Source organism: Oncorhynchus clarkii, chromosome 18 (assembly GCF_045791955.1).
Source record: "Oncorhynchus clarkii lewisi isolate Uvic-CL-2024 chromosome 18, UVic_Ocla_1.0, whole genome shotgun sequence".
Lineage (NCBI taxonomy): Eukaryota > Metazoa > Chordata > Actinopteri > Salmoniformes > Salmonidae > Oncorhynchus > Oncorhynchus clarkii.
This window is the reverse complement of record NC_092164.1, coordinates 57285706-57303329: the sequence shown is the minus strand read 5'-3', so window position 1 is coordinate 57303329 and position 17624 is coordinate 57285706. Positions and strand designations below refer to the sequence as shown.

The 17624-nt window shown below is 41.8% G+C and overlaps 3 protein-coding genes across 4 annotated transcripts in view; 2 read left to right on the top strand and 1 right to left on the bottom strand.

Moving 5' to 3' along the window:
• Positions 1–2400, top strand: part of LOC139373762 (adenylyl cyclase-associated protein 2-like) — a 92235-nt gene extending 89835 nt beyond the window's left edge. For both annotated transcript variants that reach the window (XM_071114730.1, XM_071114729.1), the window contains exon 13: positions 155–2400. In XM_071114730.1, the coding sequence (XP_070970831.1) occupies positions 155–238 (84 nt within the window). In that variant the 3' untranslated portion in view covers positions 239–2400. The remainder of the gene's footprint in view (positions 1–154) is intronic.
• Positions 2401–2581: 181 nt separating this feature from the next.
• On the bottom strand, positions 2582–4252 carry LOC139372736 (aurora kinase A- and ninein-interacting protein). Its single transcript, XM_071112533.1, has 3 exons — positions 4160–4252; positions 3810–3966; positions 2582–3654 (listed from the first exon to the last, which is right to left on the bottom strand). The coding sequence occupies exons 1-3, from the start codon at positions 4250–4252 to the stop codon at positions 2678–2680; spliced, it is 1227 nt and encodes a 408-aa protein (XP_070968634.1). The 3' UTR covers positions 2582–2677.
• A 514-nt stretch (positions 4253–4766) lies between these two features.
• LOC139373761 (vacuolar protein sorting-associated protein 28 homolog) lies at positions 4767–16101 on the top strand. The gene is made up of 10 exons (XM_071114728.1): positions 4767–4817; positions 5324–5391; positions 5678–5706; positions 5846–5883; positions 5979–6068; positions 12697–12802; positions 13008–13109; positions 13755–13808; positions 14099–14190; positions 14430–16101. The coding sequence occupies exons 2-10, from the start codon at positions 5352–5354 to the stop codon at positions 14548–14550; spliced, it is 672 nt and encodes a 223-aa protein (XP_070970829.1). The 5' UTR covers positions 4767–4817; positions 5324–5351; the 3' UTR covers positions 14551–16101.
• Positions 16102–17624: the final 1523 nt, after the last annotated feature.

Sequence of the window (17624 nt, the reverse complement as noted above, 5' to 3'; positions counted from 1 at the left end):
TGTGTGTTAAAGTGTGTGTTGAGGGCTTGCATTTCCAACGTGCCTGCCTGTCTGTCTGTCTGCCTGTCTGCCTGTCTGTGAGAGAGTGTAAGGATGAGACTTAGTGAGAGTGTGTCTGAGTGTGGTTTTGTTTTTAACATTGTCTGTTTAACAGAGGGAGTTCCCAGTTCCTGAGCAGTTCAAGACCGTTTGGGACGGGTCCAAACTGGTGACAGAACCCACAGAGATCGCTGGCTGATTGCTGATACTTCCTCCTCATCGAGATGATCTCTTATCACCCCCATTTATTCCTCATCTATTTTCCCTCTCCGTCAGAGGTTTCACAAACCTTATAGGCTGGCTATCACAAGTAATAAAAGGGATCCTGTACCACACAAACCAGACAGTGTAACTGACTGGCTAGTAGTGCTGTAGGTCAGTTGATTGTACGCCTGATTGTATGCATTAAGATGACATTATATTGTAGATTGTCCTTGAACTGTTTGTTCAGCTTATTTGTTGCAGAGCACTCTCCTTCACAAAACTACTGTACTATCCACAGGGTTATGGTAAGCTTACTATTTAAACATGCAGTATTTTTGTCAGGTTTCTTTGTGTAGAACTTCTGTGTTTGGCAAATAAAGTTGCATTAAAATGAGGAATAGTGAGGAAGTGTAGCCTTTATGTTAATCTGTTAAATCTGTTTATGCAAAATAAGGTAAAGACTCTCAAACGAGTATCTGGCATCTTAACTTACTTGTGTGTGCCATAACATAAAAGGTGTTTATGCAAGTAGGCTATGTGTACAACATAATTACTTCTTTACAAGTTAACAGCTGAAAGACCTACCCTGATAAGGCAAACCTTGTATTAGGATATATTATGGATGTGTCTTTTGATTGGAGAGAACCTTCAGATTCCATACTACTTGGCATTGTAATGTTGTTGTTTTATGCTTTGTTGTGACTTGATTTGAGAGGCAGAAAGTATTGAAGAATGAGGTCGAGTTGACTTTTGATTTGTATGATATGTAGGATGAAGAGAATGTTCCACGGATAAAATTGAATGGCCAGTTTGAAACTATATGGTCAGTTGAGAGGGAGTTGTGGAGTATGTTCCACAAGATGTTGAAGCATATACTGTTTTGGTTTGCTTTAATACTCTATGATACTAAACTATTCACATCTAGCTGTTCAGTTAACAGTTGTATCATGTTTATACTGCATGGTAGTGTTCTCCCAGCTAGCACATTTGGTTCCTTGGAAGTTGTGGGAGCGTATGTTTTTGATTTCTGGGAAGGAAGCCATACGTTTCCTGACCAGTAGAACTGATTTTTTTTTTTGTAACATTCTGTGAACGGAAGTAAAAATGTTGCCTGTTCTGGGAACTTACATTTTTAGGTTGCAGTGAGGTTCTGAGAACATTTAACTATGGTTCCCTGAAAATTTTCCTGGAAAGGTTTTATTAATGTTCTGAGAATGGTAATGTAATTTGAAGGTAATTAAATAACGTTCTGAGAACATGTTTCAATAAGACTTTTAATAACACTGCTAGCTTAGTTTAACTGTTTTGAACTCCAAACACAGAACAAATTAAAATGTATTTGCTTAGGCATTAATCATACAATTGTATTTTTTATTGTGGTATGGCATCAGTGAAATTCCAAACTATTATCTTCTCTTCTTTATCCATGGAATTATTCCACTACGCCACCAGGATGGAGCTGAAAGTACTACATTTCCCACCACAGAAACATATAGCTCTCAAAAAATGTGTGAGCTGGGTATCCTGCTCCATTCCTAGAATGTTGTGAGAAGGTTGTATGCAAAATAACCGTAGGGCAACACTCCAAGTGTTTAAGCCAAGCTTTAACAAACTAATGGTTCTCAGAACTTTGTGCTAGCTGGGGTAGCACTGAATTAGGATGGAGTGGGGTTTTAAACATGTTTAAATATGTATATATACTAGCCTATATTGCATTGACAGCAGACTTAATTGACAAAGTGAAAGATAATAGCAAGACCTTACTTGCACTTGATAAGCAAGATATATCTTAAACTAGTTATCTTATTACTTTTCCTAACCCAAATATATGGTTGTAGCATCACCAATAGATTGCTGTCACCAGCACTGCATAAGCCTTAATATGCTTAGATACAAATCAAGATAGAGAAATGTTTTTCATAATGTTCAATGTCTACTGAACTATTGTCAATATACATACCTGTTAGTCTGAATACACCACTGTAACCTTAAATTAAGCATCTTCATTTCTTTAATGCATTTTGTATTGGGACACAAATGCATCAGCATTTAGATGGGGTTAATACTGTTAGTGCTTTTCACATGTCTTTATTCATACACAGCAGTGAATTTAGTGTACATAAATGTATCGTTTTTTAAAATAAAATCTAAACTTTAGTGCTTGTGTGATGTCTTGACATTCATTTGGACTTGAGAATCTCTTATTTGTGTTACATTTTATTCAGTGCCATAAAGATGGAAAAGAGAAATGTTCAGAAACTGGATAAATCAGATACATTTTCAATCCAGGTACTGTAAGTGTTCAAGTAAAGATCATAAGTGGTTTTCAAACAAGTGATTAGAAACCTTAACCTGCAATACAATTTACAACACACAAAACATCTAAAAATGTTCTTAATTTCTTTCATTAGTTTTCACCATTATACATACATTGTCAGTGTTTGATAACCTTGTTTCCCTGAGAGTCTCGGGTGAAGAGCAACTCCTCTCCTAGCAGCGTTTTATCAGCAGCAAATATACTGTCTCTACCACTAGCTAATACATTAGTCTGGTCTTTTATTGGGCTTCTTGATACCAGAGCACGGTGTGCAATCACCCTGAAGCCCTCAGAGTCCTGTGTGAACAGCATGGCAAGAGTGTCTCCCTCACACTCTCTCAATGGTTGTTCTAGAACATGTATCTGTGGTGATGGAAGATGTGGTTTCGTCCATCTGTGAGTGGAAACAGGGCTGAGAGGAGGAGACATCTTGTTTGGGGATGGCGAAGACATTGATCGTGGTAAGTCGTTCTCTTTCCCTTCTACCTGTTGGGATATCAAATGAGAAGGGACAGCCCTTTTCTGGGTGGAGGTTCTATCCTGTGCACCCAGCCAAGCCCTGAATCCACCCTCACTCTGCAGGCTCTCTGGGAAAGCAGTGCCTGAGTCACCGGCCTGTCTTACTCCATCAAAGAGTTCCTGGTGTGTCAGAACACACTGCCCCTCAGAATCTGGCTCACTTAGATCTTCACTATACTGTGGGCTGCTACAGGCACTCCATTGGTCCTGACTGCACTCCTCGTGAGTATCAGTCTCTACTGGGGGAGAGGAATTCACAGAGAGCCTTCTCTTTTTGTCTGGTTCCTCCATCTCATCCGACTGACGGTCCATTTTAAGATGGGGCATATGGGAAACCTCCCAATATGCTCTTTCCCTGAAGCTCTGCCTGTCCCACTCATAGCCTGTAGCATTCTCTCCCTCTGGGCTCATCTGTGGGGTGGTGGGTTGAGCTCCTGTACTCTGTGCCCCTGACTCTAAACGCGCTGCACGTTTCCGTTTGGTTCCGCTCCCAATGTTAACACGCCTGAGTGAAGTTGAGGCACATCTGGTGGAGGGTGTACTTGGCTCTGGAGACGCAGGTGCCTTTTGGGCCACTGTAAGAGAGAGTGACATGGGGAGCCTCTAAAACATTATTGGGATTTTACACTAACAACACATGAATTACTGTAAATAACAATTGCTGACATGATTACATTTGTTGAAGTACAGCTTAATCCCGAAGCAGCATTTCCTCTGCACCTGAGCTTACCTTTGCGCTGCGGGGTAAAGAATGAGGATATAGAGCTCTGTTTGTTTACAGGAATCTGGATTTTTGTTTGTGTAAAATTCAGCGCCACTGCTAAGCTGTAACCTCCAGACCGAGCCAGAGGATTCAGTTGTTTTGAGATGGGTCGTAATGGCCTTCTCTGGAATGAGAAATTAACAGTTTAAAAAAATGACAATTAGGGAATGTATTGAGTCATTGTCTCCACAAGTTCAGAGCAAGGAAAACATATAGCATATTATGATAAAGAATCATAGTAGTGGACCATCTTGTTTTCATGACAAACTCAGCTGGGTCAGAACCAATGAGTCAAGACATTTTCCAAAGCACAGTACCTGTTTAGCCTTTTCTTTGAGGTCTACAGTGTCCAGCCAAACCCCACACTCCTCCTGTGTTGAAGCCTGAGATGGCGCTTTGGAGGTTTTCATGGTAATGTAGGACAGGCTTGCGAATGATACGTTTGGAAATTAGCCTCCTTCGATTTACATTGAAACCCCCCGGTTGCTTTGGATGACAAAACAATTACCGTCATGTAACAAGCTGAGCTTCAACCACGCCATTTGTCAAAACATAAACCTGCTTTAGTTAGTATATCAGATATATTTTGTAGCGGTACTAGGTGAGAGCTTTTTCATATTTGAGCTAAAATACAAGCTATCTAATTCGATTTTCAGTCTTATCATGTAGCCAAGCGATGTTGTGTCTTTTTTGAGTCTCGCGCGCCAGAAAATAATTTGGCTTCCACTTGCCAGATATTGCACATGAAACTCCACTCACTTTATAAAAGTATCAGTACGAAATATAATTCAAATATACATTTCCTCATGTGGTAACACGTTTCTAAATAGTATTTTTTGTATTTTAACACTTATTTAGAATTTTGCTTATTTTAAGTGAGGCACAGAAGGGCACCTTATGTTTTGCGACGTCTGTGGGTCCTTTGGTTCCGCGAGGGGTGTGTTTACACTGACGTCACTTCAGTTTGCCAAGGGGGTGAGTTAAATATTTCCAGAACATTTTGATTTATTATTGAAGTATTGGTCGAATAACATGTGTATATTATTTCAATTTACGTAATAGTAGTGTATTGTGAAGTGGCCTAACTTATCCAGCCAATATATTGTGCCAAATGGGTGATTGTTTTGGTTAGATAAATCAAGAAAATGCTAGCTAGCTAACTAGCTTATTTTTCATAAAATATCTACAGTAGCTAATGTCATCATCTTTGAATGTTGTTGTTGACATCTATTTATCAAATAATTTCCCTTACCAACCTTTGTAATTAGTTAAACGAGTGGTGAATTCATCAAAGTGTAGCTAGCTAGATAAGCTACATTTCGTACTTGCTAGCCAATTGAGGACTTCCTGCTTGTATTTTCTCTTTGCTAGCTAACTAACGTGACAGATCGCTACAGCCACAGTTTACAGTCAATTAATTAACTTTGATGTTATAGCTAAAATATTTGAAAGGCATCTGTAACATGTATTACTTTTAATAGATAAAGTTGTGAAACGGCAGCAGTCACCATGTTTCACGGAATACCTGTCGCAGGAGGTATGGGAGGAGGTAAGTTTTACCTGACAGTCACAAATGTACTCACGTTTCAAGTTTTAATGTCACGTGCTCAAGTACAGTGAAATGCCTATCTTTCAAGCTCCAAACCAACAATGTAGCAATCAATATCAATGAAGCACTAGGTAGAACAAAAAACACAAGAGAAATAGAAATAAGAAGAATACAAGAAAGTAAGAAGACCCAGGCTTTTTTAGAGAACTCTTATAGACGTGATCATCAAAGAGATGTGGTCTTATAAAGCATCTCTGTTATGCCTTTATACTTCTCTTCATTATAGCTCCTGTCAATAAACCTGAATTGTATGAGGTAAGTGGGGTTTTGTAGGGTTTGCATAATTTAATGGCATATTTATGGCATATTTGGTGGAGCTCTGGCTTTGAGTTTCCCGCATTGTTACCAGGTTTTAAAAAATCCAAAATAAGAAATAATGCAGTTTGTTTTTTAGGAAGTAAAATTGTACAAGAATGCCAGAGAGAGAGAGAAGTAAGTGAACATTGACTGTAAATTCATGATAAACGCTATTCACAAACCATGTAGGTGAGATGTTAACATTGAGCGTTGTGCTTGTATTTATCAAGGTTTGACAACATGGCAGAGCTGTTTGCTGTGGTGAAGACCCTTCAGGCCCTGGAGAAAGCTTACATCAAAGACTGTGTGACTCCTAATGAGTGAGTTTATATACTCTGACTGGTTGTGTGTGTGTGCACGTCTGTCATAGACCAGTGTTTCCCAACCCTGGTCCTCAAGTATCCCCACATTTTTTTATTGTAACCCTGGACAAGCACACCTGATTCAACTTGTCAACTAATCATTAAGCATTGAATGAGGCGTGTTTGTCCAGGGCTACAACAAAAATGTGTACTGTTCGGGGTACTCAAGGACCAGGGTTGGGAAACACTGTCAAAAACTGTAAAATAAAGGTGTGTGTGTACTAAAAATCTTGACTGAATATTTTTTTATATTATTTAACCTTTATTTAACTAGGCATGTGAGTTTAGAACAAATTCTTATTTACAATGACGACCTACCAAAAGGCAAAAGGCCTCCTGCGGGGACGGGGGCCTGGGATTAAAATAATAAATACAATATAAATATAGGACAAAACACACATCACAATGAGAGACAACACTACATAAAGAGAGACCTAAGACAACAACATAGCAAGGCAGCAACACATGACAACACAGCATGGTAGCAAAACAACATAACAACATGGTAGCAACACAACATGGTAGCAGCACAAACATGGTACAAACATTATTGGGCACAGTCAGCAGCACAAAGGGCAAGAAGGTAGAGACAACAATACATCGCACAAAGCAGCCACAACTGTCAGTAAGAGTGTCCATGATTGAGTCTTTGAATGAAGAGATTGAGATAAAACAGTCCAGTTTGAGTGTTTGTTGCAGCTTGTTCCAGTCGCTAGCTGCAGCGAACTGAAAAGAGGAGAGACCCAGGGATGTGTATGCTTTGGGGACCAGAATGTGACTGGCAGAATGGGTGTTGTATGTGGAGGATGAGGGCTGCAGTAGATATCTCAGATAGGGGGGGGGGGGGGGGTGAGGCCTAAGAGGGTTTTATAAATAAGCATCAACCAGTGTGTCTTCTGACGGGTTTATAGAGATGACCCGTTTACAGAGGAGTATAGAGTGCAGTGATGTGTCCTATAAGGAGCATTGGTGGAAAATCTGATGGCCAAAGGGTAAAGAACATTTAGCCGCTCGAGAGCACCCTTACCTGCCAATCTCTAAATTACGTCTCTGTAATCTAGCATGGGTAGGATGGTCATCTGAATCAGGCTTAGTTTGGCAGCTGAGGTGAAAGAGGAACAATTATGATACCAAGTCTAGATTTAACTTTAGCCTGCAGCTTTGATATGTGCTGAGAGAAGGACAGTGTACCGTCTAGTACTACATACTAGCAAATACTTGTATGAGGTGACTACCTCAAGCTCTAAACCATCAGAGGTAGTAATCGCACATGTGGGGAGAGCGGCATTCTTCTTACCAACCCACATTTATTTTTAAAAATATATTTTTTTAACCTTTATTTAACTAGGCAAGTCAATTAAGAACAAATTCTTATTTACAATGACGGCCTACACCGGCCAAACTAACGACGCTGGGCCAATTGGGACTCCCAATCCCGGCCGGTTGTGATACAGTCTGGATTCAAACCAGGTTGTCTGTAGTGTAGTGTCTTAGACCCCTGCGCCACTTGGAAGCCCCGTGATATGACCTTTGTTTTGGAGGTGTTCAGAACAAGGTTAACGGCAGAGAAAGCTTGTTGGACACTTAGAAAGCATTGTTGTAGAGCATTTAACACAATATCCGGGCAGGGGCCAGCTGAGTATAAGACTGTATTCTCTGCATATGAATGGATAAGAGAGCTTCCTACTGCCTGAGCTATGTTGTTGATGTAAATTGAGAAGAGCGTGAGGCCTAGGATCGAGCCTTGGGGTACTCCCTTGGTGACAGGCAGTGGCTGAGACAGCAGCTTTTCTGACTTTATACACTGCACTCTTTGAGAGAGGTAGTTAGCGAACCAGGCCAAAGACCCCGCAGACGCCAATACTCCTTAGCCGGCCCACAAGAATGGAATGGTCTACCGTACCAAAAGCTTTGGCCAAGTCAATAAAAATAGCATTTCCCTTCCAAGCAATGGGAAACTCCCCAGAAAGGAGAGACAGGCTTGGCGATGAAAGGGGCAGCAACCTTAAAGAAGAAAGGGTCTAAACCATCTGACCCAGATGTTTTTTTGGGGGTCAAGTTTAAGGACCTCCTTTAGCACCTCAGGCTCAGTGACTGCCTGCAGGGAGAAACTTTGGGGCTGAACCTGTTTTAATTCTCATTTTCTTTATGGGGAAGTGTTTGTTAACAATACCACTGAAAATATCAAAAAAGAAGGTCCAAGCGTCTTCGACAGAGGTGATCAAGCTGATTCTATACCGTTTTACAGAGGCCAGTTCATGATGGAGGGCTTGATCATTAAAGTTGTCTATGACAAATCAGGACAGGTCGTTTCACTGAGCAGCCATTAAGAACACAGGCTGTAAAACAGTGATCACTAAGGTCATTACAGAAAACACCAGACTGATACCTACCAGGATTATTTGTGAGGATAACATTGAGGCGAGTAGCCTTTTCTGGGTGTTTGGAGTCATACCTTATGGGATTGGGGATAATCTGAGAAAGGTTTAGGGAATTCCATTGCTTTAGGACGTGGTCAGGTGGTTTAAGCATGTCCCAATTTAGGTCACCTAGCAGGACAAATTCAGACTTAGTGTAAGGGGCCAGGAGAGCGCTTAAGGCAGGTAGGGTACAGGCCGGTGCTGATGAAGGACGATAGCACCCAACAACAGACAACAAAGAGCTATTTGAAAGTTTAATGCTTAAAACCAGCAAATTGTTTGGGGACAGACTTGGTGGGGACAACCGAGCACTGAGGGGGATCCTAGGTAAAGATTGCCACTCCTCCAACAAGGGAGGATCTGTCTTGCTGAGAAAGGGTAACATTAATATTCTAAACGCTCTTTCTTAACCACGTCTCAGTAATGACCAACACATCTGGATTGGAGCTGTTAACCCAAACTTTCAATTGATCCATTTTAGGTAATAAGCTTCTAGTGTTAACGTGCAGAAAACCCAGGCTTTTACGACAGCAGAAATCAGTGAAGCAGATATCAGAGCACAAGTCAGGATTGGGGCTAGCAACTGTAGATGATGGGCCAGGGTGTACATGCACATTTCCAGATATCACCAACAATAATACAATCAAAGCACGGTATAGTACAGGGAGAGCTCTGCAGTGCTGATTTATGACATCTGAATGTGCATCAGGTGGCAACAAGATCATATTGTACAGCAATTTCATCAGGTAACATGAATGGTGAGAGGTGGATGGAATAGGATGGGAGGCCAAAAGTCTGTGTCACCAATAGAGAGTCAAAGTCCCGAGTGTGGGAACAAACATAGCCTGTCCCACGGTTGGGTAAAGAAAGTTTGTAGTCAACAAAGTATGCCAGAGTCATGAGGCAAAATGCACAAGAAAAAAATGCAATATATAACTACTTGGGGCTAGCCATTGTAAGTTCAGAGTCACTCGACCCAACAGTGCGTGTGTGCTGGAGGCAAGCGAAAGCTCGGGAGAGAGGGGTGAGTGTGGTGGAGGAGGTACCTGTAGCAGACAGGGGGAGACAGGCCAGGGCAGACAGTGAACAGAGAGGGGTGAGTGTGGTGGAGATACCTGTAGCAGACAGGGGGAGACAGACCAGGGCAGACAGTGAACAGAGAGGGGTGAGTGTGGTGGTGGAGGTACTTGTAGCAGACAGGGGGAGACAGGCCAGGGCAGACGGTGAACAGAGAGGGGTGAGTGTGGTGGTGGAGGTACTTGTAGCAGACAGGGGGAGACAGGCCAGGGCAGACGGTGAACAGAGAGGGGTGAGTGTGGTGGAGGTACCTGTAGCAGACAGGGGGAGACAGACCAGGGCAGACAGTGAACAGAGAGAGGTGAGTGTGGTGGTGGAGGTACTTGTAGCAGACAGGGGGAGACAGACCAGGGCAGACAGTGAACAGAGAGGGGTGAGTGTGGTGGAGGAGGTACCTGTAGCAGACAGGGGGAGACAGGCCAGGGCAGACAGTGAACAGAGAGGGGTGAGTGTGGTGGTGGAGGTACTTGTAGCAGACAGGGGGAGACAGGCCAGGGCAGACAGTGAACAGAGAGGCGAGTGTGGTGGAGGAGGTACCTGTAGCAGACAGGGGGAGACAGGCCAGGGCAGACATTGAACAGAGAGGGGGGAGTGTGGTGGAGGTACCTGTAGCAAACAGGCCAGGGCAGACGGTGAACAGATCACCAGGTGGAATCCAAGCAGCAGTGCAGCAGGCAACGGGAGTAGGTGTCACACCCACTTGGGAGAAGCTTTTATTTCTGGAGGAAGATTTCTTGTAGAAAATGCCAGGGAATGGTCTTTGAACAGCAGGAGGGGGCTTCAGAGGACGCTTCAAAGACTCCCGACACTTGTTGGGCCAAAGGCCTTTTACTTCACACCTTAGTGTTAATTGAATCTGGCTCAGTTCCAGGTTGGAATGGTGTCCTCAGGTCTCTGCTGTTTGTTTGCTACAGCACTGATCCAGGGTTTCCTCAAGGATTTTGCCTTTAATTAGATCTATTATGTTTATTTTTATCTTAAAAATCTCCCTAATCTGCCAATGATAAACATACCCATAACATGATGCAGCCACCACCATGCTTGACAATATGAAGAGTTGATTCTCAGTCATGTGTTGGATTTGCCCCAAACATAACACTTTCTATTCAAGACATGAAGTAGATTTATTTTCCACATTTAAGCAGTATTACTTTAGTGCCTTATTGCAAACGGGATGCATGTTTTGTAATATTTTTATTCTGTACAGGCTTCCTTCTTTTCACTCTGTCATTTAGGTTAGTGTTGCGGTATAACTAGAATGTTGTTGACCCATCCTCAGTTTTCTCCCATCACAGCCATTAAACTGTACATTTTTTAAAGTCACCATTGGCCTCATGGTGAAATCCCTGAGTGATTTCCTTCCTCTCAAGCAACTGAGTTAGGAAGCACGCCTGTGTCTTTGTAGTGACTGAGTGAATTAATGCACCATCCAAAGTATAATGAATATTCAATGTCTGCTTTTTAAAATATTTGTTTTATCTCACTTTGCAAGGAATTGGGAAAACCTCCCTGATTTTTGTGGTTGAATCTGTGCTTCAAATGCACTGCTCAACTGAGGGACCTAACAGATAATTAATTGTATGTGTGGGGTACAGACATTAGGTAGTCATTCAAAAATCACGTTAAACACCATTAAAAAAAAAAAAAAAACTTTATTTCACCAGGTAAGCTAGTTGAGAACAAGTTCTCATTTACAACTGTGACCTGGCCAAGATAAAGCAAAGCAGTGCATCACAAACAACAACAGAGTGTTACACAGAATAAACAAACACACTAGAAAAAGTATATATACAGTGTGTGCAAATGAGGTAGGATAAGGGAGGTAAGGCAATAAATAGGCCATAGTGGCAAAATAATTACAATATAGCAATTAAACACTAGAGTGATAGATGTGCAGAAGATGAATGTGCAAGTAGAGATACTGGGGTGCAAAGGAGCTAAATTAATAAAATAAATAACAGTATGGGGATGAGGTAGTTGGATGGGCTATTTACAGATGGGCAATGTACAGGTGCGGTGATCTGTGAGCTGCTCTGATAGCTGGTGCTTAAAGTTAGTGAGGGAGATATGAGTCTCCAGCTTCAGTGATTTTTGCAGTATTATTGCTCACAGTGAGTCCATGAAACTTTTTGGTGACTTGTTAACCTCTATGAGATCGTTGTTGTTGTCCCCCCCCCCCCCCCCCCCCCCCCCCCCCGCGGGACAGTTGAGCTAAGGTAGGCTAATGTGATTAGCATGAGGTTGAAAGTAACAAACAAAAAATCCCAGGACATGGACATATCTGATATGGGCAGAAAGCTTAAACTCTTGTTAATCTAACTGCAATGTCCAATTTACAGTAGCTATTACAGTGAAAGAATACCATGCTATTGTTTGAGGAGAGTGCCCAATTATGAACTAGGAAATGTATTAATTAACCAATTAGGCACATTTGGGCAGTTTTGATACAACATTTTGAACAGATATGCAATGGTTCATTGGATCAGTGTAAAACTTTGCACATACACTGCTGCCATCGAGTGGCCAAAATCTAAAATGTGTCTGGGCTGGAATAAGACATTATGGCCTTTCTCTTGCATTTCAAAGATGATGATACAAAAACGTTTTTTTCTTTGTTATCTTTTACCAGATCTAATGTGTTATATTGTCCTATATTAATTTCACATCTCCACAAACTTTCCACAAACAAAAAGTGTTTCTTTTGAAATGGTATCAAGAATATGCATATCCTTGCTTCAGGTCCTGAGCTACAGGCATATTTGGGTATGTCATTTTAGGCGAAAATTGAAAAACGGGGTGGATCCTTAAGAGGATCATATTTATACTCCTGAACTTATTTGGGCTTGCCATAACAAAGGGATTGACTCGACATTTCAGCTTTTCAGTTTTAATTTGTGAAAATGTCTAAAAACAATTCCACTTTGACATTATGGGGTATTGTGTGTAGGCCAGTGACACAAATTATATTTTAAATTCAGGCTGCAACACAAAATGTGAAAAAGTCAAGACGTATGAATACTTTCTGAAAGTACTGTATTTGGTTGCTTCAACATTAGAGAATGAGATCCATTACTGTGTGTTTCCATCAGGTACACGGCTGCTTGCTCCAGGCTACTGGTGCAGTACAAGGCTGCTTTCAAACAGGTCCAGGGATCTGACGTGGGTTCTATCGACGACTTCTGTAGGAAGTACAGAGTGAGTTTATATCAGTCACACTGCTTTGAGTGGAGTGCAGCTTTTGCAGTTAATGGAATCCACTCACTGTAACGTAAAGTGGCTGATCCCAGATGTGTACGTGCTTTAGCCATCTGCTGGCTGCCGAACTTGAGAACAATATCTGAATATGAATACATTGGTTTGTATTTCATATTGTTCTCCTCTCCCTTCTCTTGTATATCAGCTTGACTGTCCGCTAGCTATGGAGAGAATCAAGGAGGATCGACCAATCACCATCAAGGATGACAAGGGCAACCTGAATCGCTGCATTGCTGATATTGTATCGGTAGGTCTCTTCGCTATGCTCATGACATTAAACACTTAAGTGATTTCAGACGCTGGGATCACCAACATTTTTTGCCAACATTGAAGCATTTGCGGTCCAATATCGATTTAATAATAAAGTGCGTTCTGTTCTGGCACTGTCTTTTTCTTAATTTTACACATGTTCTGGCTCATCCCAGAACGCTGTTGGTGCCCCCTTAAGTGCCACAGCAAATTGCATCCCACATCAACCCTGCCAAGATCCAGCAGGGCCGCTGAACAGAGAGGAACAGCATAGGAGAGATATAACACACCAATTCAAACTCTTTCATAAGATCAGACTGGTAGGAAAGGAAAGGGGGATACCTAGTCAGTTGTACAATTGAATGATTTAAACTGAATTGTGTCTTCCACATTTAACCCCCTCTGAATCAGAGAGGTGCGGGGGGTTGCCTTAATCGACATCCACTTCATCGGCGCCCGGTGAACAGTGGGTTAACTGCCTTGCTCAGGGGCAGAAGGACAGATTTTGTACCTTGCCAGACCACACATTTGAAAATGTGTGATTGTTCTGCAGTAAATTTCAGGTTTCTGACAGACAGTGAAATTGTCAGTTAAGCTTACACATTATTGTCCTTCGTTTCTGTTTCTCCTCTCTTATCCCCAGCTCTTTATCACGGTGATGGACAAGCTACGTCTGGAAATCCGGGCGATGGATGAGGTAAATAGATCCGACTGAGGTCAAGTGACAATGAACATCAACATATCACCTCTAAAGTAATTAGGGCTTGGAAAGCCTCAGAGGCCCTATTTATAGGCTACATAGGACAATTTGGGATATTTTTTTTAGCAAAATATCTGATTTGATTGGTCAGAAGATGAATAATTGGGCAAAAGATCAGAATTGGGCTGCCTGTGTAAACACAGCCATGTAACCTGTCGGGTAAAGTGGTTAGGGTCCGGTATTGTTTATATGTTTCATTGACTGATGGGGTGGTGTGAATTTATCAGATCCAACCAGACTTGAGAGAGCTGATGGAGACCATGAACAGAATGAGCAACATGCCCCCAGACAATGAGGCCAAGGACAAAGTCACCCTCTGGTAAAGATATACCTCACTTACACACATTCAGGGCTGGTTTCCCAGACACAGTTTGAGCCTAGTCTTTGACTAAGAAGCACTTTCAATGGAGAATCCTCATTGACCATACTTTTTAATATATGACCAGGCTTAATCTGTGCCTGGGAAAATGGCCCTTATTGTCTAACAATGACAGTAGGTGTAACACTAAAATAGTATAGTAATTCCGAAGGTAAAGAGTTGCATGTTTTCCTCTTCAGGTTGACCACTCTCAGCAGCATGTCAGCCTCTGATGAGCTGGATGACTCCCAGGTTCGCCAGATGCTGTTTGACCTGGAGTCAGCCTACAACGCCTTCAATCGCTTCTTACACTCCTCCTAATCTACCCATCATCCAGGACTGTTCTCACCTTTCTTATATCATTGTACTATCCCTTCCTCTCTCGCTACGCGTCTCAGAGGTCGTCTCCTCTGTTTGTGGTCTGTACTATTCAATGGAATAATATCTTTCTTCCTCCATCTCTGGTACAGTACTTGTCTGTCTTATCCTTTGAACTCTGACCTAGACTCTTGGCTGTGTCCAGTGCTGTGGCCCAGTGGGGTCCTCCTGTTCAGTGAGATGCCTAGTTGAGTTGTAGTTCTCTAGCCTGAGTGACGGGGCACTGTGTTAAGACTACTCATATCAAATTTGATTTGTCACACGCGCCGAATACCCCTGGTGTAGACCTTACCGTAAAATGTTTTACTTACAAGCCCTTAACCAACAGTGCAGTTTTAAGAAAAGATTTACTAAATAAACTAAAGTAAATAAATAAAGAAGTAAAACAGTAAAATAATGAGACTATATACAGGGGGTACCGACACCGAGTCAATGTGGTATGAGCCTGTGTTCTAGCATCTACAGGACATAGGACTGTGTTTACGTCTGGTGTTGTCATACCAACACAAGGCCCGGTGTGAGTCTGTACCCTTTAAAAATCACTTTATATGAAGACAAGATATTTGAAATACAACATGTAAAAAAGCGACCTGGGGTGTGTTTAAGAAGTTCGGTCAGCCAAAACTTTGATAAAGGGATGGAAATAACATTTTGAGATGAAAATGAACTGCTAAATTTGTGAAATACAGTGTTGCTGTTCCTCATCTGCACTCTGAGGCACTCCAATAACTTGTGTACAGGTTATTCCTGGCAATGGATGTTCAGTTAACTCAAGTTGAAACAGTTAATGGACAGGTGGGCCTTAAAATAGTTAAGGCCTACCTGTAATGCACCCTTATTGATGATCATGTTGAAACACTCTAGTGAATGAAATGTGTTTATTATCTATGATTTTGTTTCTCATTTGAGTACATTTGATATTATAGTACTATACTTCAGTTAACATTCTTAATTCATATTTTCTTTAGATGTGAGGGTTTGGCCACATTAGGTGGGCAATGGAGATGGGTGGATTCATAGAATGTCCTCCTTTTGGGATGCTGACTGAATGGTGTTTCACCCCTCAATGAAAATTAAGGAGAGCATATTTATTAAGAATTACCATTGTAAATAATGCAGTTTTGAATTTTAAAAAAGCATGTAACACTTTTTAGAAATAATATTTAAAAACATCTACCTCCAACTTTGGTGTCTGCCTGTTATCATGTTTAGAAATGTATGTCTGAATTCTAAGGTCATTCTTTGCACATTTTGCTTGGTACACTGGGTGCGTTTGTAAATTCACTCTGGAGTACCAGAGAGCGCTTAGTGTGCTCTGGGCATTTGTAAAAATTCAGTACGTTGTTAGATTGTCCGTTTTGTAAATTCAGAGCACACACTGGATGAGGAGTAGGGTTGATCCGAGCGCTCTGGCCTCACAACAGCTTGGGTGCGTCTTCTTCGTTGAGGTTTAACGGTGGTTGGCATCAATAAATGTTGCATTAATGCCACCTACTAGATTGGAGTACAACTCCCTTATACTTTGCCTGAAAAAAATAAACAAATACCCTACCATCTAACACAACACTCACAACAAAATAACACCACCCTACTCCACTATTTAAATCTAATTAGTTCTACCTCAGGCCAACAACCTGAAATAATGGAACTACCACATAACACTCTTCTGATGTCTCGCACACTCATACCTCTGCAGCTGCCACCACCACCTCCATTTTCTGCGACTTCAGTTCCATCCCTGCAGTACAGTTAATAACCATTGCTATAAATGCTAAAAATCCAATCTCACTGAAACATATTTACTTGTTGAACTATCCCTCTGTACTGGTACAGATCTACTACTCACACCACTTCTCTCAGAATCCCTACCCCTTGACCCATCTTCCTCTACTTTCTTCACTGCCTCAGCGTATGACAACTTCTGCACTACTCTAACCCTGAAACCTCAACCTGCCTCTCTCGCACGGGACACTTCTGATTCCCAGCCCCATAGACACCCCTACAATTAACACATAGCACTACTTTCCTCAATGTTACACATTCCTTTGTCCCATGCCCTTTGCACACTTCTCACACCTAGGAACCTCCCTCCTACACACTGCTGCCACATGCCCATAAGCTTGACACCTGTAACAATGTGATGTATTTGGCACAAAAGCTTGTACAGGATAACTTATATATCCTAAAATCAATTTGTCGGGCAACGACTCAACATCAAAACTCAAAAGAACAGAAAATTACTATTCTGTTTCACCACTCAGGCCACACTGTCTGTGTTGCATCAAACACTGGGAATCTTCCCCTTCAGTTGGTCAACTTTTACATTTACTGCTACCCCAGTAATCACTCCTTTCACATTTCATGCCCCCATTCGTTTAACGCAGAGCACCTTCTGCGTCTGACCAGCAGAAACACAAATTATCACAAGACCACTTTTGGTTACCCTCACCAATGATTCCACAGCACCCAACTCTGTTTTCACCCACCCTGAAACCACAAAGGGATCAGCCAAAAGGCAAGGTTCCACTTTTTCCAAAAGCTTCACGCCTACTGTCACAGACTCATCTTTATCCTGACCCTCGGTGCAAGCCTCAGGCTCCAAGAACTTCACCACACCTACCACCTCTGATACTTCGACCTCATTCACTTCCATTTCTCCTCCTGTCTTCAGCTCACTCTGTTTTATACTTTCTACCATTCTTCTTTAACAAACCATATCCTTTTTGTCTGCCATTTTTAACCAACTCAAGCTCCTCTCTCTCTCTTAGACCTCCTCAGCCTCTTTATCCCTCCATTCCTCCTCCGTATTCCAAGTATATGTTGCCTTATGATAATACTGCACTTCTCCTGCCATACATCTTGTTCTTGCCATCTCAAGGGTTGCCGTTTAACCGGCTGTCACAATCTCCGTACAGTCAGCACGAACCCCTCGGGATGTAGCGCTCAACAGTGCATCCCACTTATCGATTCATAAAATAAAGCATACGGCTCCTTTAAAAGCTTTTGGAACGGTTGTC

Bases quoted from the DNA above. Each gene is read 5' to 3' on its own strand.
- LOC139372736 (XM_071112533.1), bottom strand. From the start codon at position 4,252: ATGAAAACCTCCAAAGCGCCATCTCAGGCTTCAACACAGGAGGAGTGT. The intron at 3,967-4,159 runs GTACTGTGCTTT...TTCTCATTCCAG, and splicing joins TCAAAGAAAAGGCTAAACAG to AGAAGGCCATTACGACCCAT. The intron at 3,655-3,809 runs GTAAGCTCAGGT...TCTCTCTTACAG, and splicing joins CTTTACCCCGCAGCGCAAAG to TGGCCCAAAAGGCACCTGCG.
- LOC139373761 (XM_071114728.1), top strand. From the start codon at position 5,352: ATGTTTCACGGAATACCTGTCGCAGGAGGTATGGGAGGAG. The intron at 5,884-5,978 runs GTAAGTGAACAT...GTATTTATCAAG, and splicing joins AATGCCAGAGAGAGAGAGAA to GTTTGACAACATGGCAGAGC. The intron at 6,069-12,696 runs GTGAGTTTATAT...TGTTTCCATCAG, and splicing joins GACTGTGTGACTCCTAATGA to GTACACGGCTGCTTGCTCCA.